Source organism: Ovis aries, chromosome 1, assembly GCF_016772045.2.
Source record: "Ovis aries strain OAR_USU_Benz2616 breed Rambouillet chromosome 1, ARS-UI_Ramb_v3.0, whole genome shotgun sequence".
Taxonomy (NCBI): domain Eukaryota; kingdom Metazoa; phylum Chordata; class Mammalia; order Artiodactyla; family Bovidae; genus Ovis; species Ovis aries.
Window position 1 is genome coordinate 238,924,872 of NC_056054.1, and position 27,363 is coordinate 238,952,234.

General features: G+C 39.7%; 2 protein-coding genes across 12 annotated transcripts in view; one reads left to right on the forward strand and one right to left on the reverse strand.

The window, feature by feature from the left end:
* Nucleotides 1-9,637: 9,637 nt before the first annotated feature.
* Nucleotides 9,638-16,018, forward strand: PFN2 (profilin 2). 3 transcript variants are annotated; one of them, XM_027959356.2, is made up of 3 exons: nt 9,638-9,801; nt 11,919-12,111; nt 14,340-16,018. In XM_027959356.2, the coding sequence occupies exons 1-3, from the start codon at nt 9,670-9,672 to the stop codon at nt 14,435-14,437; spliced, it is 423 nt and encodes a 140-aa protein (XP_027815157.1). In that variant the 5' UTR covers nt 9,638-9,669; the 3' UTR covers nt 14,438-16,018. The 3 variants fall into 3 exon arrangements, with proteins under 3 accessions (XP_027815157.1, XP_014948092.2, XP_060250876.1); XM_015092606.3 differs by having other exon boundaries at nt 14,661-16,018; XM_060394893.1 differs by having other exon boundaries at nt 11,919-16,018.
* Nucleotides 16,019-18,977: 2,959 nt separating this feature from the next.
* RNF13 (ring finger protein 13) overlaps nt 18,978-27,363 on the reverse strand; it is a 132,973-nt gene continuing 124,587 nt past the window's right edge. For all 9 annotated transcript variants that reach the window (XM_042235704.2, XM_060394880.1, XM_042235705.2 and 6 more), the window contains 2 exons: nt 20,582-20,662; nt 18,978-20,339 (listed from right to left, as the gene is read on the reverse strand). In XM_042235704.2, coding sequence (XP_042091638.1) covers nt 19,978-20,339; nt 20,582-20,662 — 443 coding nt within the window. In that variant the 3' untranslated portion in view covers nt 18,978-19,977. The remainder of the gene's footprint in view (nt 20,340-20,581; nt 20,663-27,363) is intronic.

Genomic DNA, 27,363 nt, shown 5'->3' on the forward strand with positions numbered 1-27,363 from the left:
GTTATACACATATGTGTGTGTATGTATGTATGTGTGTGTGTGTGTGTGTATATATATATATATATTCTTTTTCAGATTCTTTTCCATTATAGGCTGTTGCAAGATATTGAACATAGTTCCCTATGCTACACAGCAGGTCCTTGTTGCTTATTTTCAGTAGTGTGTATCTGTTAATCTAAAACTCCTAATTTATCTCTTCCTACATATTTTAATATTCACTTTAAGAGCTACTCTTAAATGTAATGCATAATTGTTTAATTTACATTTTTAGTTCTCTGTTCATCAGTATGTTTGTAGACCCAGAAACATTTTCCCTAGAAGTGAAATCAGAGCTTTACTAGAGAAGACCAACCACAAAAATTTAAAGCCTCCTTTTAATACTATTTGGGGAAGGCTATCTATTTAATTAAATTAAATTTCATTGCTTGCCTTCTGGGACTGAGATCAAGAAAAATTAGATGTGTTATCTCTTTGGGGAGGATTGTGCCGGAGTGCCTGCATCTCTCTCACATATCAGATAACAAGATGGCCAGTGCTCCTATAGGCCTGGCCCTCTTCCCCTGGAATTCTACAACCCACCCCTCAAACTCAAGCACAATTTCCTTGGAATGAGATGCTTCAGCTATGATTCAAGAATCTTCTTTTTGCACGTGGTAGATCAGAGAGCTCGAATACTTTGGCCACCTAATGCAAAGAACCAACTCATTGGAAAAGACCCTGATGCTGGGAGATATAGAAGGCAGGAGGAGAAGGGGACGATAGAGGATGAGATGGTTGGATGGCATCACCAACTCAATGGACATAAGTTTGAGCAAGCTCTGGGAGATGGTGAAGGACAGGGAAGCCCGGCGTGCAGCAGTCTATGGGGTTGCAAAGAGTCAGAAACAACTGAGCAACTGAACAACAACAAAAAAAATCAGAGAAAATGAATCAAAACTCTTAGGGAGTTCTGTGTGACAGAATTTGTGTTAGGAGCTTGTGTGACATTTAGGAAAGGACATGAATCCTTGAAGCCTCCAGGGCACAATTTAATGTAGGATTGCAACAAAACTGGCAGAGCAATTCCCCATGATATGGCCAATTCAGTGCAATTTCCCATGATATGGCCAGTCCAGTGCAATTTCCCATGATACGGCCAGTCCAGTCACTATTACTACAGGGATGCAGTAACTAAAGCAGCTCCTCAAACGCTTAGCTCATAATGGAAAAATGACACTGGATAAACCTTAAGGACCTGAGGTGGGCTAGGAAGACGGATGTTCTGGTGAGCAAAGGGTTTAATTGCACTTAACAGAGGCTGATCATACAGTAGCTTAACCAAGTAAGGAATTCATTTGTCCAATGTAACAAGAACCTGGGGTCAGCGGTGAAAGGCTGGTGAAGCACTTAAGAAAGCAGGTCCCTTCTCCCCAGCTGCTCCACCATCCTCAGCATAGTCACAAATGGCTGCCTTACCTCAGCACTGCATCATCACCATCTGGACCAGTGGGAAGGCAGGCTAAAGGCAGAAAGCTTATACTGGCCTTTTTTTTTTTTTTTTTTTTTTTTTGACTTATCAGGGAGAAAGCAGTTTTCCATTAGACAATTTTTGGCCAGTGGAGGACTGGATGCTCACCAAACTTTTGGAATTATTTTAAATTAAATTGTTACCTCCCACTCCCACCCCAAGTAAATTTATGATTCTGTTAGCAAGAAAGAACACGAGAAACTGGTAATATCTAGCCCATTAGATTAACGTAATTGTCATACTTTGTATTTTAAATTTTGCTGTTAGACACCTTTCTACAAATGTGTTTATCATTCCCATGCCTTTGAAAGCTCACCATCAGACAAATCACAACTAAATTTTCTTTCTTTCTCAACTTATTTGATTTTTCGAAAAGGATAACTTAAGATACATCTACTTGAATGACTACATTGTCAGTACTACTGCAAGCACTTCACAAAAAAGTGTCCAAATGACTAACATTTGAAAGAGATGCTCACCATTTGCCATTAGGAATATGCAGATTAAAGCCATAATAAATTGCCATTGCATACACAGTAAAATGTTTAAAATTAAAAAGATATAATACCAAATGTTGGTGAAGATGTGGAGTAACTGAAACTTTCATACGTTGCTAGTACCAGGATAAAACCTCTTCAGAAGGTTATAGTTTCTAGTGACCTTAAATCTATGAGCAGTCCTGTTCCTAGGCATGTGCTCACCAAAACACATGCACAGAAAAGTTAATATTCATAATAGCAAAAACCTAGGAACTAACCAAATGCACACGGACAGTGTAAGGAATAAATAAATGATGATATAGTCACATAATGGCATACAGCAGTGAGAATGAGCAAACTACAAATGGATGACTCTCACAAGCATTTGAGGGAAAGAAGCCAGAGTCACCGAAAAGGACCTACTGTGTAAGTATACTTTTATCTAAAGTTCAGAAAAGGCAAAATTATCCTGAGTTCTGAAAAGTCATAAAAGTAGTTAAAATCCTGAGAAGAGTAGTACTTAACATGAACAAGAAGAGAATTCTAGGGCTTCTGATATTGTTTCTTGATCTAGGTGTGGGTTAACCAGTTGAGTTCACTTGCTGAAAATCATCATGGTATGCATTTATGATTGGTTCTCTTTTCTGTATGTATCTTATACTGCAGTAAAAAAGTGAAAAAATGATAATCATACACTGCTATTATAATGAAGGTTTCCAGTCTTTTGTCTAAGGCCAATTCTTCTCCCTATACTTCAAGTTTTTAAGGCATTCACCTATGGATTTTGGGATGTTATTTATGAAGTTGAGAATCATTACAGCACAAGGTGTTTCTTTTTACATTAAAAAATGAAGTATAGTTGACTTATAATGTTGTGATAGTTTTAGATAAACAGCAGTGATGCTGATATATATATATGCACATATATACTTTTCAAGATTCTTTTCAATTTATAGATTATTATGAAATATTGAATATAGTTTCCTGTGCCATACAGTAGGATTTTGTCTGTTTTATATACAGTGGTGTGTATCTGTTAACCCCAAATTCCCAGTTTACCCCTTTCCCCCTTTTGGTAACCATAAATTTGTTTTCTATGTCTGTGTGTATTTCTGTTTCATAAATAAGTCCTTTCCTATCATTTTGGGGATTCCATATATGTCATATCACATGATGTTTGAGTACCTTTCAACCCTTCTCTTATTTGATTTCTAGGTCAAGGGGGCCTTAGGAAGCATCACTATGAACAAAACTAGTGGAGACGAAGGAATTTCAGCTGAGCTGTTTCTAAATTCTAAAAGATGATGCTGTTAAAGTACTGCACTTATTATGCAAGCAAATTTGGAAAACTCAGCAGTGGCCACAGGACTGGAAAAGGTCAGTTTTCATTCCAGTCCCAAAGAAGTAAAAGTGAAGTCGCTCAGTCGTGTCCGACTCTTAGTGACCCCATGGACTGCAGCCTACCAGGCTCCTCTGTCCATGGGATTTTCCAGGCAAGAGTCCTGGAGTGGGGTGCCACTGCTTTCTCCTAATCCCAAAGAAAGGCAATGCCAAAAAATGTTCACACTACTGCACAACTGCACTCATCTCACACGCTAGCAAATGCTCAAAATTCTCCAAGTGAGGCTTCAACAGTACATGAACCATGAACTTCCAGATGTTTAAGCTGGATTTAGAAAAGGCAGAGGAACCAGAAATCAAATTGCCAACATCCACTGGATCATTGAAAAAGCAAGAAAATTCCAGAAAAATATCTACTTCTGCTTTATTGACTATGCCAAAGCCTTTGACTGTGGGATCACAACAAACTGTGGAAAATTCTTCATGAGATGGGAATACCAGACCACCTTACCTGCCTCCTGAGAAATCTGTATGGAGATAAAGAAGCAACAGAAACAGACATGGAACAGCAGACTGGTTCCAAATTGGGAAATGAATACATCAAGGCTGTATACTGTCACCCTATTTAACTTATATGCAGAGTACATCATGAGAAACGCTGGTCTGGTGGAAGCACAAGCTGGAATCAAGATTGCTGGAAGAAATATCAATAACCTTGGATATGCAGATGACACCACCCTTATGGCAGAAATCAAAGAGGAACTGAAGAGCCTCTTGATGAAAGTGAAAGAGGAGAGTGAAAAAGCTGGCTTAAAACTCAGCATTCAAAAAATGAATATCATGGCATTCAGTCCCATCACTTCATGGCAAATAGATGGGGAAACAAAGGAAACAGTGAGAGAGTTTATTTTCTTGGGCTCCAAAATCACTGCAGATGGCGACTGCAACCATGAAATTAAAAGATGCTTGCTCCTTGGAAGAAAAGCTTTGACCAACCAGGATAGCATATTAAAAAGCAGAGATATTACTTTGCCAACAAAGGTCCATCTAGTTAAACTATGATTTTTCCAGAAGTCATATATGGATGTGAGAGATGGACCATAAAGAAAGCTGAACACCGAAGAACTGTAGATTTTGAACTGTGGTGTTGGAGAAGACTCTTGAGAGTCCCTTGGACAGCAAAGAGATCCAACCAGGCAATCCTAGAGGAGATCAGTCCTGAATATTCATTTGAAGGACTGATGCTGAAGCTGAAGCTCCAATACTTTGGCCACCTGATGGGAAAAACTGACTCATTAGAAAAGACCCTGATGCTGGGAAAGATTGAAGGCAGGAGGAGAAGGGGATGACAGAATGAGATGGCTGGATGGCATCACTGACTCGATGGACATGGATTTGAGTAGGCTCCAGGAGTTGATGATGGACAGGGAAGCCTGGCATGCTGCAGCCCATGGGGTCACAAAGAGTCAGACATAACTGAGTGAATTGAACTGAAGCATCTGTTCAAATAATAGCATTATGAAGAGGGGTGACCAGACTTAAAGTGTTTTAAGGTCCTTGGATTATTTGGTTGGAGTATATTATCTAATTTAAAGTTTTATTCTATTAAATAAGCATGGTAAAATTTCAGTGTAACACTAAAAGAATAGAAAATGAACATATGAGTTCCACACGAATAAAAAAAATTAAATAGTATGCACATTAGACAAAAAGATAAAATGTAGCTAAGTGAATATAAAAGGAGACATTAAAATTTAAGGACAGAGGAATTGAGAGTAAGAGAGGGAGAGGAAGGAGGAGGGAGGACCAGGAGGAAGAGAAAGGAGGAGAGGGAGGCAAAAGGGAGGCAGGAGAGAGGAGGGAGATAAGAAGGATATAGTAGATAAACATCAATAAATGGAGAGCAGGGGACTTCCCTGGTGGCCCAGTGGTTAGGAATCTGACTGCCAATGCACTGGACATGGGCTGGATCCCTGATCTGGAACTATCACTCATGCCACAAAGCAATTAAGCCTGTGTGCTACAACTACTGAGCTTGCACCTTAGAGCCTGTGCACCTGAGTTTGCCTGTACTGTGCAACAAGAGAAGTCACCGCCAACGAGAAGCCTGCACACCACAACTAGAGAGTAACACCCCCTCCCCAACTACAGAAAGCCCACGCACAGCAGCGAAGTCCCAGGACAGCCAAAATTAAATTCAAAAACAAAAAGGACAGCGTAACATAGTTTAATATCTGACAAAATAGACTTTACCCAGGACATGACTCAGGGACTAAATAACAATATATAACTGAATCATTTTGCTGTATACCAGAAACTAACACAACATTGTAAATCAATTATGCTTCAATTAAAAAAGATTTTACGACAAAAAACAATACTGGTAATAAAGAAGGCCATTGTGCTCAGTTGTGTCTGACTCTTTTGAAACCCCTTGAACTGTATAGCCCACCCAGGCTTCTCTGTCCATGGAATTTTCCAGACAAGAATACTGGAGTGGGTTGCCACTTCTTCCTCCAGGGGATCTTCGGACCCAGGAATCAAACCCACATCTCTTATGTCTCCTGAACTCGCAGGTAGATACTTTACCATTAGCACTACCTGGGAAGCCCTAAAGAGGGATATTACTTGAAAATTCAGTTTATCAGAATGGCAATATAATGTTAACTTGTATTAAAAAACCTAGAGCTAGTAAAAAAAAAAATTCATAGTTTCAGGGTAAAATTGACAAATCCAGAATTGTAGGTACTCCTTGTTTTTAACTGTAAAAATCATAAAACAAGTGAATAGATTTAAAAGATAACATTTGTATTGCTTGTGGCATTAATGGTGATTTTGTTCCATTTTCTGAACTTTCTTGATTGCTGTGACAATTTTATAATTAAAACACCTTTGAAGAAAACCAAGTGTGGAAGTCAAAATCCTAATTGAGGACTTGAGGTGGGTCTAGTTTTTATTATTAGAGTTTTACTGTATTGGGGTTAGTTCTATAGCCCTTACCCCAATGTTTATCAGGTTCAGTCACTCAGTCGTGTCCAACTCTTTGCAACCCTATGGACTGCAGCACTCCAGGCCTCCCTGTCCATCACCAACTCCCAGAGTTGACTCAAACTCATGTCCATTGAGTTGGTGATGCCATCCAACCATCTCATCCTCTGTCGTCCCTTTCTCCTCCTGCCTTTAATCTTTACCAGCGCCTTGAATGTTTCCCAGCGCCTTGAATGTTTCCCAGCATCATGGTCATTTCAAATGAGTCAGTTCTTCACATCAGCTGGCCAAAGTACTGGAGTTTCAGCTTCAGGATCAGTCCTTCCAATGCATATTCAGGACTGATTTCCTTTAGGATGTACTGGTTGGATCTCCTTGCTGTCCAAGAGTCTTTGCCAACACCACAGTTATCAGGTTGGATACATCTTAATTTCAACTTGTTTCTTTGTGTTTCGGTAAAAAGTCAAATGATTTTTTTACATGTGGACATAAATGGCTCAGGCACTCCTTGACTGTACATTAAATATGACTTACCACAGTTATTATTACTTCTTATTCTAAATAAGAATACAATATTTTGGAAACAATGCATAATAATGCATTCCACATTTAAATATGCTACAACTGATTGTTATTAGCTACTTCTGGATATCTGTTTCAACAACAGCGGTTTTATTTTCCTTTGGTTCTGCCCAGACATCACTATTAATCAATTACCCAAAATAAAAGCAGAGAAAGATACAAATTGATACTTTTTCTCATATTGAGACTCTCTTGGACTTATATTGCAATTCTTAAAACAGTGTTCAACATCTACTTATGCCTTTTGAAACACCTTGTGGTAAGCAACAGTTAAATGAGATAGGAACAGATCACTGTATACAAACAGAAAATAAGGCACCCATGCTCTGAGGCTTGTTCTAAAGAAAAAGGGCATTAGGAGTCTTTTATTATAATATCAAAAAGAGACAGTAAATAGACTCTTCGAATGCATCATCTCAAAATCTAAACTGTAAAACCTGTATTATACAAGTTTATTTTTCATAGTTTTCTACTTTATTTTTTATTTTTATTCTCCAGGGGTCAGGAAGATCCCCTGGAGGAGGAATTCTGTGTGCAATACTGGGATAGAAATGACACCGTTTGAAAAATAAAACAGTAATTTTAGGTTTGTATTTTGAAAAATATTAAAAAATAATAAGAATTTTAAAGTCTTTTGTTTTACCCAATGTGTTTTGGAATCTTTTGAGATTTGAATATGCAGAATATTCAGTTGACTTAACTCTTGCTGTTTAGACAATAAAAGAACAAGAATTATTTGCATTGCTTTGCTATACGAAAATAGTGTAAAAATTAAATCTTAAAAACTTCAAATAAAACTTCATTGTAGATTAACAAATAAGTCAATTTCAACTTCAAACTATCATTTTATTTTTCTTTTTTCGTTACCTTTGTTTACTGTTTAAGTTTACTGAATTACAACCTGTATAAAGAGCACAAATAAGTGTACAGCTTAATGAATTCTTACATTGGCACTGTGCTACCAGCACAGTGTATCATTAACTTTGAGGCTGATAAACTGGTAAAACTGAAGGGTTAAAACCATCAACAACCACCACACACACACAAAAAGTAGTAAACAAGAATGAGTCAGTGTAACTAAATCAGGTGGGCGGCACATTTGCAAAAATGAAACAAGTTTGGCGCACATTTTACAGCACATAGGTTCTATGTATCATCAGAACCTGAGAGAATACATTATCTCAGTCTGATAGGAGCCTGACTTGGGAGTTCCTTACTGTGATTTCCCCTCCTTGCCGCTAAGAATTGTACATTTCAAAGCAAACATCAGAAAAAATACAAAACGTCAGAAGCAATTAGATTACGTAGCAACGTTTTTATCTTCTTTCCTGAGCAACATCTGTGGAATCCTCCTTGTCACTAATTGTGACCTTACATGATAACTTTAAAATTGAAAATCAACTTTTTCAAAAACGCTTTGAGACGCTCTCTTCCCTTCACTGACAGATCGTTTAGTTCATTTAAAATCGAAATTGTGGGAAGTCTCCTAATCCTTTGCATAGTCATAACGCCCAGCGGTTACTAAAGACCACGCAATATTCACAGGGACTCTACCCATGTTTTACCACCTAAATACAAGCCATTCTCCGATCTGGGTCCCGAAATTAGTTTAGCTTTTGAGAGTAGAAATACTAACATGTTCATACAACGAACCCGTTCTTAGATTTTTAAATTCTTTATATATTCAGATTTCTTCGACCCACCAGTAATATTCCGTTACCAACCAATAGTTTTACATTGCTAGCTATTTGTTTCCTTCGGAATTTACGAGCAATTTAGCCGCTTTAAGACAGGGGAAGAGAGGATCTTCCTATCAAGGAACCCACACAATGAGAGGCCTTTGGTACCCAAATGAAGCAACAATGAAAGACCAGCAAAGCTCAGAAATGTTCCTGAAAGCCAAGAATGCCACTCTGATTTCAGATTGCTGGAGTGCGCCCGCCTGGTAGCCTTTGTGGCCGAGAGGTCCAGAGAAGAGGGTCCCACTGAGGATGCCTAAGATGACAGTGGCCGACTCTGCTACCCGCCCGCCGGGACCACAAAGAGGAGTTAACGCTCCGCATCCCGTCACCAGGGCAACTCTGCAATCCGACACCGAGGCGCAAGATTCCGCATCCCGAGCCGCCGGCCGCAGGACCGAGGCGTTTCACAGCCCGGACGCGGGGACTCCGAGGCTCCCCAGACGCCGCCGTCCCAGGGGTACTGAGTGCAACTCGAGAGACGCCCTCTCCGTAGGCCCGGGGTCCGAGGCTCAGCCACCCTCAACCACCCGCCTCACTCAGACCTCGCCGGCCGCACGTGGCGCCGTGATTGCCCCGGGCAGTATCCCTCCGCGGCCGCGCCCCCGCTCAGTCTCCCCCTCCCTTCTCGGGACCCTCAGAGTCAGGGCGCCGCGGAAGGATCGCACGCACGCGCGCGCGCACGCCCCGCCGGAACGGCGGAGAGCTAAGGGAGCCACAGTGAGGAGTAGTCTCCAGCGCCGTCGCCGGCACTGCCGCTCCGCAGCCTGCCGCCGCTAGTTAATCAGCCCCGCGGTCGCGGGCGGGAGGGCGGCCGGGCCGGGCGCGCTCCGCGGCTTGTCCCTCACCGCCGTCCCCGCGTCCTCCCTCCGCAGCTCCTCGGGGAGGGGGGCGGTCGGTGCTTGCGCAGAGCCGCCTCCTCTCCGCCCCCGCCCCGCCTCCCCCCGCGCCGCCGCCGCCCGCGACCGCCGCCGTCGCCGCCGCTGCGCCTGCTGCTCCTTGCCGTCCCCGCTGCAGTGCGAAGGGCTCGAAGATGGCCGGTTGGCAGAGCTACGTGGATAACCTGATGTGCGATGGCTGCTGCCAGGAGGCCGCCATTGTCGGCTACTGCGACGCCAAATACGTCTGGGCAGCCACGGCCGGGGGCGTCTTCCAGAGCATTACGGTGAGGACCGGCGGGGACCTGGGTACCCGGCCCCGGACCCATGCGGGGCCGGCCGTGGGGGCGCCGCAGCGCGGGGCCGGACTCGGGCAGGGCCGCGCCGGCAGGTGTGAGGAGCGGCGGGCGCCGAGGATGCGGCTACCGGGCGGGCGGAGAGGCCGAGGCCCGGGGACGCCCCCTCGCAGGGGCTGCGCTGAGTGGCGGGGGCGGCGGCCGGGCTCGCCGGCGTTCCCACAGCTTGTCCGGATGAGGCTGGGGGAGGGGGTACGCACCGGTTCGTGGGTGGGGGGCCTTTTCCCTTTTCTCGCCCCCGCCCTGGGGTCCCCTGGAAGCCCTGAGGTTTGCTTTGTACATTCCCGGGTGGAAGCGGGGACCGGAGGAGCCGGGCTGGGGCGCGGGTCCTCGGGTGGTCTAGCCGCCCCTAGCTCCTCCGGTGACGGCGCGCCGCCCGCGCCGCGAGCTGTGGGAGGCGGCGGCTGCCCGGCCCCCAGGATCCTCGCGGCCACTTGGCGTAGATTTGCCGGTGTCCAGGCCTCTTGGGCTTGCGAGAAATGAACGCAGACAACGTAGGTGGATTCGTGAATCTCTGGCTCCATAGGATTTTTTTTTTTTTTTTAATTCTCCAAGATGGCGATCTGCCATTGATTTCTTTCCTATGGAGATTCATCGATATACCGTTATCCCCAGTTACGCAACAGAGTTCTAAAAAAAGGGGGTGCTTGGGGCTTTCAATAATCTGCGAAGACCGAGGGGATGTTCAGTTCTCCAAGTCCCTCCCTCTTTAGTGATCTTCGTAAGGGAACTAATGCAGATTAATGCTTCCCGGTGCCTGATTTTCTTGTGACTTGGTGGTTTGACTCGGTTGCCACATGTTTGGGGAATAACTGTCAATAAGCCCTCCAGTGCTGCTTTATTGTTTTGCCTCTTTCTGCACAAGGGTCTAAAATGGTGACATTATATCAAATACAGGACCATTCTCTTAATTTCCTACGCTTCACGCCCCCTTCCTATCAAATGCCAAAATTCAGGCCCCTTTACTATGGGTGCTACTAATTATTCTTGTACTGCTTAACATGTTTAAGGTCTAACTGTGTAGAACTCCTGATCCAGGTACTTTCCGGCTCTCTGTTGCCGCAGTGGACTACAAATCTTACAGAGAATTGCCGTCTGGCGATCAACTTTTTTCCTGCAGTCCTCTTGTCTTTGTGTGTGAGTTCCCGCTGTTTGGCTGGGAAGATTGCGGGAGTGTGCTTGGAAATGGCTGGGGCCTGCTATGACTCTGCAGTTCTGATGGGGGCGACGCCTTCCTTCTTATTCATGGAATGTTAGAATGCACGTTTTCTCCTTTCCGGTTCTGGTCGCTACCTCAGTTTCTTTCCCACTCTCCCTCCATTTTCTCTGTTCTTTTATGGTTGCTTATTGCAGCGCTACAGACAGAATCCTCTTTGCATTTGCCCAGAAAGAAAACTGATTACTTAGGAGGGAGGGGAAGGAAAGTTGGAGAGGGAGTAGCAGCGAAAATAAAAGAGGAGGGAAATATGAATTTGGGGATGCGCTGAGATTCAGGGCTTGAAGTTCATACTAGGGGGGTATGTCAAGCTATTTGAAGCAGAGTAGATGTAACCAGATCTGCCAAGCATGGGCTTTGTTCCAGGAGACTTTCAAACAACTTTAAGTTTGATATGACAAGACTGTTACGTGATTGTGATAGGTAAGATTTTGTTGAAAGTTTCTGGGTGAATCTTTACCATTACATAAGCACTTCGGGTACCACCTGACTTGAAACAAGTTTATAAATAACTCTTAAGTTTGTAGTTTATCTAGTGTCATCTACTAACTGGAGATTCTTTGCATAGACTGGGCTTAGTTAACAGACCACTCTCTTAACTGTGAAATCTAACTGATATAAAATGTCATCCCGTTTAAGATTAAGTTATTTTTTAGAAATGACTGAAACTTGGTTTTACATTAATGAAATGTGGATGTCTTGTAGTGGTAGTACAAACTTGACACTTTTCCTGTTATACCAGGACAAGAAATTAACTAAAACTTTTTGTTTTGTTTTCTCTCTCTCTCTCTCTTTTTTTTTTTTTTTTTTTTGTGGTTGGGGGCGGGGGCAGCCAGTAGAAATAGATATGATTGTAGGAAAAGACCGGGAAGGTTTCTTTACCAATGGTTTGACTCTTGGTGCAAAGAAGTGCTCAGTGATCAGAGATAGCCTATACGTGGATGGTGACTGCACAATGGACATCCGGACAAAGAGTCAAGGTGGGGAGCCAACATACAACGTTGCCGTCGGCAGAGCTGGTAGAGGTGAGTACAGTACCCTTTTGGTTAATAGTTGCAAGTCACATTACAACTTATTCAGCAGTTTCTTTAACATTTTGAATAAAGTGTTAGTCCATAATGGCTATTAAGGTGGTTTTTGTGAACTGCCGAGCACTGAAGGAGGCACTGCTTTAGATTCATTTGCTCTACAGCAGCTGCATATACAGCCTCACCTCTGAGATCCTGACTTTATGCTGAAAATAGAATATTAATATCAGTTCTTCAGTTCCAGCTTTAGTAAACTGAAAGTCTAAATTTGTCTCTTCTGTATGTATAACTGAACCACTTTACACTTGAAATTAAGTTAATCAACTATAATATAAAGTAAAAAGTTAAAAAATAAAATCACTTTGTTCCTCAACTGCTAATTATTCAGATTGTTAAATCATTCAAATTGGTTATTTTAGTCCCTCTGGATTTTTGACTTTTGAATGTCTTCCTTTTCTTTCTTGCTCACATTTTAGTCATTCACTATTCAGCATAAAAAATGAAAAATTTCTATTGGCTTCCATTTCTATCAGAAACATTGCTGGAGAAGAGAGAAATAATTAGAATGAGGGCTTTGGAGTAAGTTTTGCACTTATGAAATATTTTGAAAGACTATATGTGCCTGATTTATTTGAAAAATAGGAAATTATATTTCATTTATATACTGATCCAGAACTTCTTGTGTTTCCTATCATCAACATTGCAGAAATTCTTACTGTACTAAATAATGAGATTTATTATGACATCTAATTGGTTTAAAAATACATTTAAATGTGTTAACCTGTGAAAATGTTTTGTAAATAAAGAAGGCTGGTGTAGCCTAATAGAGCAGATTTGGCCCATGTAATGTTAAGACCAAATCTACCATGTGAAGAAACTTGAAGCTACTGTGAGCTGCAGTGGGCCTGCCAACTCCCAGGACTGTCCTAAAGGTTCCTCCTGTTCTGCTGTGCATTGCTACGTATAAGTATTTCTCTGTAGGAAAATTAGATGGCTGTGAAATAGGAGATAAATCTCAAAAAAATAGCTGAGCTCAGATAAATATACTAAAAAGAAGCATCAACCATGTGACATAAAACCAGAATGTTTTTGTGCCACACTGCACTACTGACATCTAGTGGCAATAAATATAAAATCTGATATACACATACACATATTTTGAGGATAGACCTTTGAACTATATCATGGAAAAACCTGTTGTTGGAAATAATAAATTTATTTTAGGGTTTTATACTCAATTAAAAACAAAGCTAACAGTGAGGATATCAGTAAGCACAGACCTTCAGAACTTTTCATTTGGGCTCTTCTGAATGGCACTGAAAATGCTATTTAAAATTCAGTCTTGGTTTTTCTCTGGAAGTAATACACATTTAGCCTCACTGGTAAGACTTAACAGTTTGTACTTAAGCAGTTAAATTTGGGAAGAATTTTATAAGTGAGTTTTTAAAAATTTATTTTGGGGGGACCAGTCTAATGTGTATTTGTCATGCTAATCAGAAGTTTTTTGTTCTCTGTATAAGATAGATGTCCATAAAAGGAATGCCATTTGCAGCAATATGAATGGACCTAGAGATTATACTAAGTAATAAAAGTCAGACAGAAATATAAATCGCCTATATGTGGAATCTTAAAAAAAATTATACAAAGGCATTTATTTATAAAACACAAACATTCACACACTTAGAAAACAAACTAACGGTTACCAAAGGGGAAAAGTTGGGGAAGAGGGATAAATTATGAGTTTGAGAGTAACAAATACACACTACTATATATAAAGTAAACAGATCTACACAGGGAACTCTACTCAATATTAATAACCTAAATGGGAAAAAAATCTGAAAAACAATACACACATACATGTGTATAACCAATCACTTTTCTATGAAGCTAACACAGCATTTGTAAATCAACTATACTCCAGTATTTAAAAAAAAAAAAAGATAAACAGTCACACTCTTTTCCCCCTAGCTAGTGTAAAGATACTGTTATAGAGCACTGCAGCTGTACTGATTGGACTTCCAAGATGCAGTTAATAGTCAAAATGTTTTCAGCATATTACTAGTTTGAAAGTTCTCCTTTTTGGAGACCTGGCTGACTTCAGTGCTTCGTTGTTCATGAAAAACTGACTTAATGTTAACTTATTAATCGGGGTTCTGTCTGCTAAAACTTATGTGACTCTCTTGATTAACACTTCTTTTGAAACACTTTTCTTCTTTCTCTTTCAGTCTTGGTCTTTGTAATGGGAAAAGAAGGGGTCCATGGAGGCGGATTGAATAAGAAGGCATACTCAATGGCAAAATACTTGAGAGACTCTGGGTTCTAGCTGCTAGGCAGACTGTTAAGTATTAGGGGAAAATTGCTCTTAAACTTTCCTAGCTGTAAGCTTGAGTCTTAATTCTGGAAATTTTATTAGCAATGCAGGGTGATGGGGTATGAACCTGTGTCTCCTTTGTATCCCTCTGTTGGTGGGGAAAGGTGTCTTTCTTTCTGCCCCCCCCCCTTAAATAATTCTGTTCACTTTTGTTTTGTTTCCTTGTGTACTCCAGCATTGGTTATAGTCATGGGAAAGGAAGGTGTCCACGGAGGCACACTTAACAAGAAAGCATATGAACTCGCTTTATACCTGAGGAGGTCTGATGTGTAAGCAGCCTCTCCCCATCTTCCTAGCAACTGTCTTCATCATCACCCCAATTATGGTCACAGAGCTACCTGATTATAGATGGTAGCTAATTTTTCTTTGCCTATTTTCTAATGTCACAATTCCTGTTTGCCCAGTGGATCATTTGTATGTTAACCACTGTATGTAACCAACCTTATCTGGCAACATAATTGCAGCACAATAATGATTTGCATGATACCTTGAAATTTGGGGGGAGGGGGCATGCCAACTTGGGCATCACTTTGTCTTAGCAATTAATGGGATATTGATTACTAAAATAAGTTAATATTAAGCAAGGTGCCGGTTGTACAATCTCTAATTTGATCAGTGTCTCTCAGCACTTTGAGCATTTACTTAGCTCATCTAGTCTTCCTTTCATAGCGCATGGTTGGGCGGAAAAAGTGCATGCATCTTTCCTTCACTCCTCTTTTCCCACCCCCTCCCTTTGCACATAGGTATTTGGTTTGCTTCCATCTTTTATGCAGTGCCTGGTTTATTTAACCAATTAATATCACTTTTGTTGATGAGCTATTGAGAGCTGCAGTAGTTTGCTTTTAGTATTGTTGTTGCACTTGAGTAGAGACAAACCTTTTATCACAGTGTCCACAGGACATACAAGTGCAACTGCAAAACAAGAGCAAAATGCACTTCCTCCCGTGACCTTATAGTAACCGTACTGATTAAATCCCAAGGGACATTCCATCATTGCAATAGCTCAGATTTTTGTTTCTGTCTTTTTCTTTGCACACCAGCTCTACTCTTTAGTAAAATTGTAAAAGGCTGCCATTATGGACATATTAGGTATCCCAACATAACCATCTGGAGTGTGTCCAGTTTGTTCTTCATAGGACCAACTTTTATTTGCAGCTTGAGTTTTTATATAAAGTTGCATTATTGTGGACTTGGCTGTCTTGTGATGAATTTTTTTCATATGTATTCTGTGCCATACTATTGTTAAAATGAACTGTTGCTATTGTGAGATGGATTTTAACTGACCTATTAAAGGTTTCGTTCGAATGGCACTACTTTAGGGACATTCTAGTATTTGCTTCTATTGTTTGGGCCTTGTGGATAATGTACAGATTTAAAAACAAATCTTGTTGCTGATTTGTCCATTTCTTTCCCTGCACTTTGTTACATCTGGGATACAGTCTAACTCATCTGATTTAATATGCATTTAAAAAAATGCCATAACTATTAAACACCTTGTTTACAGACAGATGAAATAAATTTATTCCAACCAAATACTCTAGACTCCTGTTATTTATATAAATTGTTAGCTTACTGTTACAGTTGATCTTTGACACAATGGGAATATACTCTGCTGCAAGCATAAAATTTTTCAAAAACTTCAGCTGGTGGCCTATCCATTTCCTCTAGTATTATAAAGAAAATGAGTGCCTAGGAATTTATTTTTAATAAGCTTTGTTTGCCCTGTTAAAAATGGCTTATCATTTTGGGTGCATCTTCAGGCTTAATGAAGCAAAAATTGATTTATCCACTAGAAATTAAATACTTTTTTTTTGTTGCTGATGTTTTGATAATGAAAAATCTAGTGAGCCATAAGGGTCCCAGTATCATGAACGGTTTCTGCATTTGTGGATTCTTCTGTATTTGAACTGTCATACATATGACTTCTCTTGATTGGAGGCTGTGTTGGCAGGCTGCAGTCAGTCAGCTGGGACTCGCACATAAGAGAAGACATTCCTTAGGCAGCATAAAAGATAACTGGGATTGGGATGTCTGGCAGTTTCTGGCTATGGACTGACATGTTAACTATGACTATGTAATAGCCAAGTTTAATCCCAGAGGTCATAAGGTCTAGGAGATGTATTGAATTTTAGTAAATATGTTTTAAATACTATTGAGGTAAGTGATTATCATGAACAGTCAAGTGGAAGGTCCAAGCTCAAAACTTGGTGGGTCTAAGCAAAACTGGGGGACTGGTTATAACTCAGATTATGGGCTCTGGAATGCTACCCTGGAGATGAAGTTTCCAGAAGTCATTTTAGAAATAATCATTAGGTCAGTCTGATCCACTTTAAGTGGACTATATGCTACCCTTTGAGAAAGAGTGGGTTAAGGAATAGAAGTTAATCTCTTAAGATACACTGTGCATAACTAAAATTTTTTTGACAGTTGTTGTTATGAATTTGATTGGCCATACAGGGATGTAAAGGTATGGAAGATGTGGGATTTGGGGCTGCTGTGATAGTTAGGCACACCTTAGAAAGGTTAAAAAAAAAAACTTCTTGATGTATTAAGATCCCTGTTAGGAACAAGAGGTCAGATGGAAATTTGGTGGTTGGGTTGTGATGGTTTATGATTTTATAGTAATGTAAATTTACACTTTGGGGTAACTAATTAGAAAGCAGTGACTAGACTTGTGAAACCCTCACTGAACGAACCTTTGAGTAGGCAAGGGGATGTGTCTGGTAGAGGTGTCGGTAGGGAGACTTGGGAAACCCTCCTGAACGAACCTCTGAGCAGGCAAGGGGATGTGTCTGTGGTAGAGGTGTGGGTGAGGAGGAGAAGGCAGTAGTTGTGTTGTGTTGCTTAATCCCGCAGTTGTGTCCAACTCTTTCAGACTCTGTCCATGGGGGATTCTCCAGGCAAGAATACTGGGGTGTGGGTTCCCATGCCCTCCTTCAGGGGATCTTTCCAACCCAGGGATCAAATCCCAGGTCTCCTGCATTGCAGGCGGATTATTTACCTCCTGAGCCACCAGAGAAGACACTAGATGGCAACTTTATCACTAAAATAATGAATGAAACTAGTCTTTGGCCCCCTTCCCATAATTTCTTTAGAAAAGCACTTATGAAAATATATACATGTACTTTGCTTTGTACTCTTCTAGGAATTTAACCTAAAGAAGTGGAGCTATATAAATTTGTATAGCAGAATGTCACTCCCACAGTGTTACTTAGAATAACTAAACTTGGAAAACTACAAGATTTGACTTTCAGGGTTATGAGTCGAATAAATGACTATGTTCAGAAGATAAAATAGTCACTGAAGAATTACATAAGACAGTGCTCACCAATGAATTTTATATAATGGGATAAATATGTGTCGTATATAATGTATTTTACATATGGATTTCTGAAGGCAAAACAGTTTTTCTCTGGTAAGTTGCTAGGTAACTATACTTTTATAATCAGAAGGTTTTTTAATTAGGAAGATATTTTTTAGTGGAAATGGGATTTTATTCAGTGGGCTTTTAAAAAAAGCTGTGTAATTATACCATAGAGAAATTATAAAAGATTTCAAGTGCCTATTAGAACTAGTAACAGTCCTAGATAGTGCTAAGTATACCTATTTGTAACAACTGAGAGTTTATAGAGTTTCAAAAGAAAATTATTTTGCCTCAGAAAAATTCCTAACAAATTTGAAGGAATCAAGTCCTTGAATTGTGGATTAAAGGCTGAGGGAATATAATATCTGATACACTTAACAGTGATTAACTTTTTCCCTTTAAAAAATTATATTTTAGGTATGATCTTATTAAATAGTTATAAAAACGATTATGTTCTGGACACTGAGCTCAGCATTTGGACCTTACACCCTACCTTAGGATAAATGAATTACACAAATGACCAGACAGGTTTGGAAAAGTTAGGATCAAACAGGTGTGTCAAATTCCATAGCACTGTTTTAACTACCGTAGTAAACTGATAATTCTGTTTCTCAGGTCTTATTTTTATTTCTGTGGGGTAGGGGTGGGAGAATAATGAAGAATTCAATTTTTTATTTTCCTAAGTGGAAATACTCATTTTTTGTTGTTGCTTATAAGAATTTTTTTATAGCAGTTCAAAAAGTGAAATTTCCCTCAATAGTGTTACATTTTTAAAAAATGTATTAAATTTTTTTACAACAGAAGTCTAACTTTCCTCTAATATGCTTCTGTTCACTATTAATTTCCCATGTTAATACAGATGAATCTAGCTATTTACCCTCTTGGGACTGTACAGCAGTTTACTGTAAAGATGTACCATAATTATAAGAAGGTACCATAATGTACACTGTTGTTGGAACGACTTGGTCTGCAGTTTTGGGGGGATTCCCTAATTGCTTGTGAGCAGTTAACTTTGTATAAAATCCTAAGGTAATGTGTGTTTATCTGCCCTAAATTACCTTGTTATAACTTTAAAAAACACTGTGCACATAAATAAGTTTAATGTGGGTAATACTACAGGAGAACAAACAAAGTGGAAAACGTGTTTATTAACATTCAAACTCCCTTCATACAGGCCATATAAAAATTCTTAGCATTTTGATTATATATAATAAGCCTATATTTTCTACATAGTTAACAATAATGTGTAATTTAGCTTTTCATAATACATTGTTTAAATACATTATTAGTTCTGTTAAACATAAGCAACATTTTCAAATCCAATACTTGAACAGTTTCCTCTGTACATAGTTTAGCAGGGCTAATAAGCATAGGATGCTCTTTATTAAGAGGTATATAATCTGAGCATTAACAATTACTGAAGTTTGGTATTTTTATACAGCATTTTGTTTATGTTTTGATCACCACACAGAATTCTTAAGGATACTGAAATTCAGTAAGTAAAGTCAGAGACATTACTTCAGCTGATAATGAAGTTCATACATGACACTATAGTATTAAAAGCCTTAAAAATAAAAAACATTTTGCAAACTGCCCTAGTACTGACTGTTCCTATCAGGGTAAGACTACTTGGCAATAGAAAGGAAAAAGCTTTGAGTTTCTCTGTGGTGCTGATAGTCGCCTCTTGCTAATTACGGCAATTTGGGCAAATACCAGAACAAGCATATTCCAGCTCAACAACTCTAGGTAACTTTATGGAGATGGGAGTTGGCTCAGCTCATGCTCGGTGGCCACAGCACTGACCCTGTGTATAAGAACATGAAGTGTGTGCATACTGTGATCTAGGTCTTAATTGCAAGCTATACTGAGGAATCTTGATGTTTTGGCTGTTTCATTCCAAAAGAGTTGATCTGATGCTTGAGTTACAGCACCAGTCTATTATTAGTGAAATGAAGTACACTCCTGCAGATATACCAGATCAAAACAACCTGTTTCAGTAATCTTGATTAACCTGTAGAATAAAAAATAAATTATCTCTACAGAAATCTCTGAAGGGAGCAAAAAGAAAAATCAAACTATATGCCTAAATAAACATTTTAAAAGGAAGTAACCCAGTATCCTCTGAAGGTCAGACAGTATTTGCTATGTTGTAATCCCGTTCACCATTAGGCTGCAGCTGGACCACAACACTGTGTTCACTGATTTCGTTTTCTGCATCACTGCTGTCGGTATCATTGTCATCTTCCTCATAGTCTGAAGATTCGGTCATGTTCTGATGGGAGCGGGATTCCGACAAAGCCCCAAATGACTGAGTGCTGGCAGAAGCCAAAGGTCTGAGTAAAGGGGTGTGTTCTGACACTTCATTTTCTTCTTGACTACTATCTGTGTCAGAGTCTGAATCGCCTTGAGAAGGAACAACTTTTTGCTTGCAGACTGGACAGGTTTTTTTGGTCTTAGTTAGCCAAGGATCTACACACTTGCAGTGATAAGCTGTTGAAGCAAAATACACATCTTTGAGATAGTACACTTTTGTTGAGAACATCATCTCCTGCCGCGGTTATTCATGTTCTGATCAGTATGCATCATATATGGACGAGACAAACGTTTGTAAATTTTTATAAATCTTCATCGTTTAATAAGAGATTATGATGTGCTAGTAACTATTTTCTGTCTAATACTGAACCTAAGTACAAATTATGTATAAATTCAAAGCAGTATGTAATTATTCATACCATGGGAACAGGGAAGGATTCTGAGTTTGTCTCCATCTTCATATTCATCCAAACAAATGGCACATACATCATATTCATCTCCTATGACAGAAATAATAAAATTAATTAAAAGATCCCTTTTTAATTCCTTACTGTTGAACTTACGACCTTTATTTTAAAAAAAGACAAAGTCATTGCCTATCTCACACAGAGGGCAACCATATCAGGAAGCATGTTAGGATAAAGCCGTTGTCTGGAAAGATAGGTGGGAAGAACATAACATACTGAAAAGAATAATTGTTCCAACTGAAAGAATCCCTTTAACGTGTAGTCATTTAAGCACATTTAGGAGAAGTCCTAAATAGAAAGTTTTAAGGAAAATTTTTGTTCAGTATCTTGAGTGTGGTTACTGTATTATCACTTATCAAATACACTCTGTAACAAATACAGGGTTCTATTATAACCTCCTGTTTTGAGATTTAGTGAGACTGATTTTACCTATCTCAAACTATTAAAATACTAAAGGACTCCAACATATCTATAATTATCTGTAATTACACAGATCCATTTACCTGGGTTTTGAGGCTAGTTCCAATACATAAGGAATTCAACCATGCTGATTTCTCATACAAATCAAACTTTCGGACTTACGGCTTTGTGAAAATGCCCATTAAAAACAGATTCAGTTAATATAACTGAACAGGACTGAACCAATCCGAAGCTGTACCACAGCTCTAAGCCTCATTTTACTAAGGTAGAAAGGTTACCCTGCATTATCCAAGTGGGCCCAATGTACACAAGGGTCCCTAAAAGTATGAGGAGGATGTTTTTCTAGTTCAGAGTCAGAGGGGGAGATGTGACTATGTCAGAAAGAGACAATATTACTGGCTTTGAAGACAGGAGGGGAGGAGGATCATAAGCCAAAGAACATGGTGGCCTCTAGAAGCTGGAAAAGGCAAATAAATGGATTCCCCCACTAGAGCCGTCAGAAAAGAATGTTTGATTTTAGCTCAGTGAGGCCTGTCAAGACTTCAAACCTACAAAACGAAAATAATAAATGTGTTGTTTTAAGCCACTAAGTTTGTGGCTTTAAATTTGTCACCACAGCAGTAAGAAATTAGTAGTAGTAGGGTTAGCCTGCAAGTGAAAGTTGCTCAGTCATGTCTGACTTTTGCAACCCCATGGACTATACACAGTCCATGGAATCCTCTAAGCCAGAATACTGGAGTGGGTAGCCTTTCCCTTATCCAGCGGATCTTCCCGACCCAGGGTTTGTGCATTGAAGGCAGATTCCTCACCAGCTGAGCTTATCAGGGGGTTAGGCTAGACATATGGAATTGATGCTTTCAAGTGTTTGAAGTGATAGGTTTACTATTGATCGCCCATATTTTCTAGGCACAGTACTTGCTTTGATGATAACTGGTCAACATTGAAAGGTGTAATTTGTGATCATGGACCAGAAGGGAAGCCTTAGTGTTCTGTGGAGAATTAACCCCCATGGTGTGTGTGATGAAATGGTAAATCACATCCTGACTTTTATTTATTACCTGCATAACCAACCATGTGCAAGATGCCACCTTTATGTTTCAGTATTCTCAAAGGCAAAACAAAAATACTAACATACTATGATTTTGGATTGTTGTGGATTAAAGGAGAATGCAAGCAGAGTGTCAGGCACAAACAGTACTTCTTAGCCAGTCTCCACCTGATAAAACTGACCTGGTAGGCATACTGGCTTGTGAAGGCTGGCTTGTGTGGCTAGGAATCTGCTCTCTGATATCCCCACGTGATTCTGTTAGTAGCAAAGAGCTAGTGGCAATGGTCAGTGAACCTGTTGGCTCTACCTGGGGTAATTATGTAATTTAAGTATTCAGCAGCCCCTGAGCTGTGAATGTGTATGACTTCCGGTTTTATTTGAAAGCTAGGTTTGGTAGACACTTGATAAAAGTGTTCCCCCCAGCCCTTCTCCAGTCAAAATGTGATGAAATGTGGTATGGGTGAGAAACCTAAAAAACAGACAAGGTTATATATCAATAAAAAAGCAAAAAGGAAAACAATCAAATTTCTGTCCCGTTTTAAAAGACAAAATTAAAAATGGTAGAAAATGTATTATATGACAACTTAGAAATCCAGCCAGTGCATTCATATTCAAGAGAATGGCCCAACATCAAGCAATTATTAAATGGTTTTATATTTGAGTTAAAGATAAAGGCATTTATATATTTTTGAAAATTATTTTCAACCTTAGTGGATATTAAAATTAACCAATTTGTCCAGTGATTCTGGTAGCATGAGATAAAGGGGCTATAACAAGTGCTAACAGCTGTTAATTTTGTTCTTGTCAGCACCATGCTAGAAAGTTCCACTGCTTATAAACCAGTGGTTCTCAACCAGGGGATAATTTTGTTCCCTTGCCCCTAGGGATATTTGGTGATATCTGGAGACATCTTTGGTGTTCACAATTGGGAGTTGGTACTGTTGTCATCTAGTAGATCAGGGAGGCTATTAAATATCCTATAATGCTGGAGTGAAAGTGAGTGTTAGTCACCCAGTCATGTCCTATTCTTTGCGACCATATGGACTGCAGTCCACCAGGCTCCTCTGTCCATGGCATTCTCCAGGCAAGAACACTGGAGTTAGGTTGCCATTTCCTGCTCCAGGGGATCTTCCCGATCCAGGGACTGAACCTGGGTCTCCTGCACTGCAGGGAAGATTTTTTCTGTCTGAGCCACCAGGGAAGTCCATAATGCTCTCGACAGCCCCTCAAAGAATCTTCCCACATAAAATGCCAATAGTGAGAAGGCTGAGAGAACCTGATATAAACACCCCTCCAGGCTTTCTCAAAGACTGCTAATTCACTAATGGATAGATGTTCAGAAGCTGCAGGAGGGGTGAGATTCATGTCTGTTATGTGTGACCATATGGAAACACTTCTATCTGGATTGTTATATTATTGTTATTTAAATGTTTCAGAAAATTTTCAAGACAGTTAAAATCTCATCAATCTAGGAACATTATAATAATACGTAAGTAGACAAAACTTTGATTTTCCCCTCTAAACCTGTTTCTCCCTAGTTTTTCCCCCAAACCTTGGGTCATCAGATATGGCAAAGGCACTGACCTATCAGAAAACACACAAGACTTAAGGCAGCCACTGCAGCAGCATCCACTGATTATCAGGCCTAGGCATGTCCTTGATGCCTCTTTCACTTAGAGCTTAGATTCAACATCACCATGTCCTATACACTTTTTTCTGTAAAACATCTTCAGTTGGTCTCTCTGATTCCTCAATTACACTAATCCATTAGCCTTGATTACTAAAGAGCCTCCTTCTTTTCCTGTCCTATATGGTTTTTCTCCATAGCAGCCAAAGTGATATTTTAAAAACATAAACAGTCCCCCATCTCACTCAGAATAAAATCTGAGCTCTTTGTCATGGCCTTCATATAGCTGAATATGATCTGATATACAGATCGGTCATCTCACGTCACTCTATCCCCTTTCATTCACACTTCAGTCACACTGGCCTTCTTTCAGTCTTGAACAAAGTAATAGAAATTGTAATTTCTAAAGATGACTTAAAAATGAACTAGTTGTTGACAAAATGAAAAGACAACTACTGAATGGGAGAAAATACTTGGAAATGATTTGACTGACAAGGTGCTGACATCCAAAATATATAAACAGCTCACATCAAAACAACATAAGACCTAGACAGATATTTTTCCAAAAAAAGACATACAGATGATCAACATCACTAAACATAAGAGAAATTCAAATGAAAACCACAATAAGATCACTTCACACCTTTTAGAATGGCTATCATCAAAAAGACCAAAAATACTGGCAAGGATGGGGAGAAAAGGGAACCCTTGTACATTGCTGGTGTGACTGTAAGCTGGTACAGCCACTGTGGAAGACAGTATAGAGATTCCTCAACAAACTAAAAACGGACCTACCATATGATCCAGCAGTGTTCCACTCCTGGGTATACATCCAAAACAACATTAATTCAAAAAGCACACCCCATGTTCACAGCAGCAGCATTTACAATAGCCAAGATAGGGAAGCAACTGGTCCATCAACAGATCGATGGATAAAGGAGATGTAGTATATAGATTCCATTATGTGTATATATATATACACACAGTGTGTATGTATTCCATAGTGTATATATATACACAATGAGATACCACTCAGTTATAAACAAGAATGAAATGTTGCCATCTGCAACAACATGGATGGACTTGGAAGATCTGCTTAGTGAACTACATCTGAGAAAGACACATACTGTGTGATATACTTGTATATAGAATCTAAAAAATAAACTAATATAACAAAAAGTGAGTCATGGACATACAGAACAAACTAATGGTTATCAGTGGGGAGAGGGTAGGGGAGGGGTGAAAGGGGTAGAGGATTAACAAGTACAAACTACTAGGTATAAAATAAATAAGCTACAAGAATATACTGTATAGCACAGAGGATATAGCCAGTATTTTAAAAGAACTATAAATGGAGTATAACCTTTAAAAAGTGAGAGTCATTATATTGTACACCTGACAGTTATATGATACTATAAATAAAATAGACCTCAATCAAAAAATAAGTTTACTTGAAATAATCTAGTCATATACAAAAATTGATGCCAACCTTAACTGTTCAATTTTATAACACACTAGTCCACCTTAAGTCAGCTAGATAGGTTTCCTCAAAAAGAATGAATGTTCAGAGCTAAACACATACCATTTTCATGAGAAAAGAATATCTATTTTAAATAATATGTCCAGGGAAGATACAGCATTGAATCCATGAGCTTCAAATCAAAAATTACTGTTCTTATAAAGAAAATGCCTTGCCACGCATTCCCTGCTTTGCCAGTAAAGGAAACAATGGCAGCTCTTTCTAGCAAATTTAAATAAATAAATCTTATCTCTTGTTTTCCCCTCCTCCATACCTGTTCCTAAGAAATGTGAACAGAAGACAAACTAGATAAAATATTTCATAAGCCAGATTTCCTTAAGAATTATTCCTGATTATATTTAAACCCTGAGCAAAGGAACAAATATTTACTTTTAAGGTTGTATTAAAGACAGTTAGGGCTCCCCAGTTAGTTCAGCTGGTAAAGAATCCACCTGCAGTGCAGGAGACCCCAGTTCAATCCCCAGGTTGGGAAGATCCCCTGGAGAAGGGACAGGCTACCCACTCCAGTATTCTTCGCTGGAGAATTCCATGGACAGAGGAGTCTGGTAGGCTATCGTCCATGGGGTTGCAAAGAGTCAGACACGACTGAGTGATTTCACTTCAAAGGCAGTTAAATAGTAATAAAATATAAGGATGTCTTCATAAATACATATAAGAAAATTTTTAAAAATTAAATACTGCCCCACTGTTTTGTGATCTGCTATAAAATGTCACACTCCATTTTTTCAATCTCTGAAATAAAATCTTCGTCCTTCTAAACATGATTAGAAAATTTCAGTGATTAAGCTACAAAGAAAAAATGTTGGTAACTTAAAACTTCAAATATAAAATCCACTTTTTCATCCTTTACGTCTCAGGGATTTGCCTCCTTCACACACTAATGGGGTAGGGAGACAGCTCCCATGGAGACCGCCTTAAATGCTTAGTTGAGAAACTATTAAGGGAAAACATAAGGATTTTTCATTTGCTATGAAACATGGTATGTGGTAACCAGTCTTTATGGTTATAGAAAATGCATCAATTGATGCAGGAAACTCAGGAAACCACAATGTCAACTGAAGAGGTATTTTTGAAGACAATAGTGAATAATGAAATTTATAAGGAAGTTGGCTGCTTCAAAAGCAAGAAAGTAACTAATAAAAGGCTATTATTATTTTGTACGTGCTAGTGATGGTTTAGTTGCTAAGTCATGTTCAACTCTTGGCAACCCCATGGACTGTAGTCTGCCAGGCTCCTCTGTCCTCGGGATTTTCCAGGCAAGAATACTGGAGTGGGTTGCCATGTCCTCTCCAGGGAATCTTCCCCACCTAGGAATTGAACCTGGGTTTACTGTATTGCAGGTGGATTCCTTACCAACTGAGCTACCAGAGAAGCCCGTATGTGCTGCTGCTGCTGCTAAGTCACTTCAGTCGTGTCCGACTCTGGGCGACTCCAGAGACCGCAGCCCACAAGGCACCCCCGTCCCTGGGATTCTCCAGGCAAGAACACTGGAGTGGGTTGCCATTTCCTTTTCCATTGCATGAAAGTGAAAAGTGAAAGTGAAGTCACTCAGTCATGTCCGACTCCTAGCGACCCCATGGACTGCAGCCTACCAGGCTCCTCCGTCTATGGGATTTTCCAGGCAAGAGTACTGGAATGGGTTGCCATTGCCTTCTCTGCTTATATAGCTAAGCAGAGAAGCTTATATATAAGCTTATATAGCTGCTTATATTGCCTTCTCTGCTAGAACTAGCTAAATCAATATTTTCAACATTTAAATATTATTCTGCATAAACATTCTGAACAAGCAACAAAGATGAAGAACACCAAGACAGGAAGATTTAAGATGATCTTGTCCCCACAATACCGTAAATGAATGAGAGTGCTGACTAACCTTTACAGACATTTTACCTGTGCCACAGCCTCAAGTTGCTAATTTCTGTGGGTTTGATTACAAGTGTCTATGAAATACTTCTAAATGCCATATTCTTTTTTTGTTTGTTGGCAAATATTTCCTATATTTCCTAAATGTTACAGATTCCCCTAATATAAACATGAACAGTTCTTTTCAGTCGCTCAGACATGTCTGACTCTTTGCAGCCCCATGGACTACAGCACGC

Bases quoted from the DNA above. Each gene is read 5' to 3' on its own strand.
- PFN2 (XM_060394893.1), top strand. From the start codon at position 9,670: ATGGCCGGTTGGCAGAGCTACGTGGATAACCTGATGTGCGATGGCTGC. The intron at 9,802-11,918 runs GTGAGGACCGGC...GGGCGGGGGCAG, and splicing joins GCGTCTTCCAGAGCATTACG to CCAGTAGAAATAGATATGAT.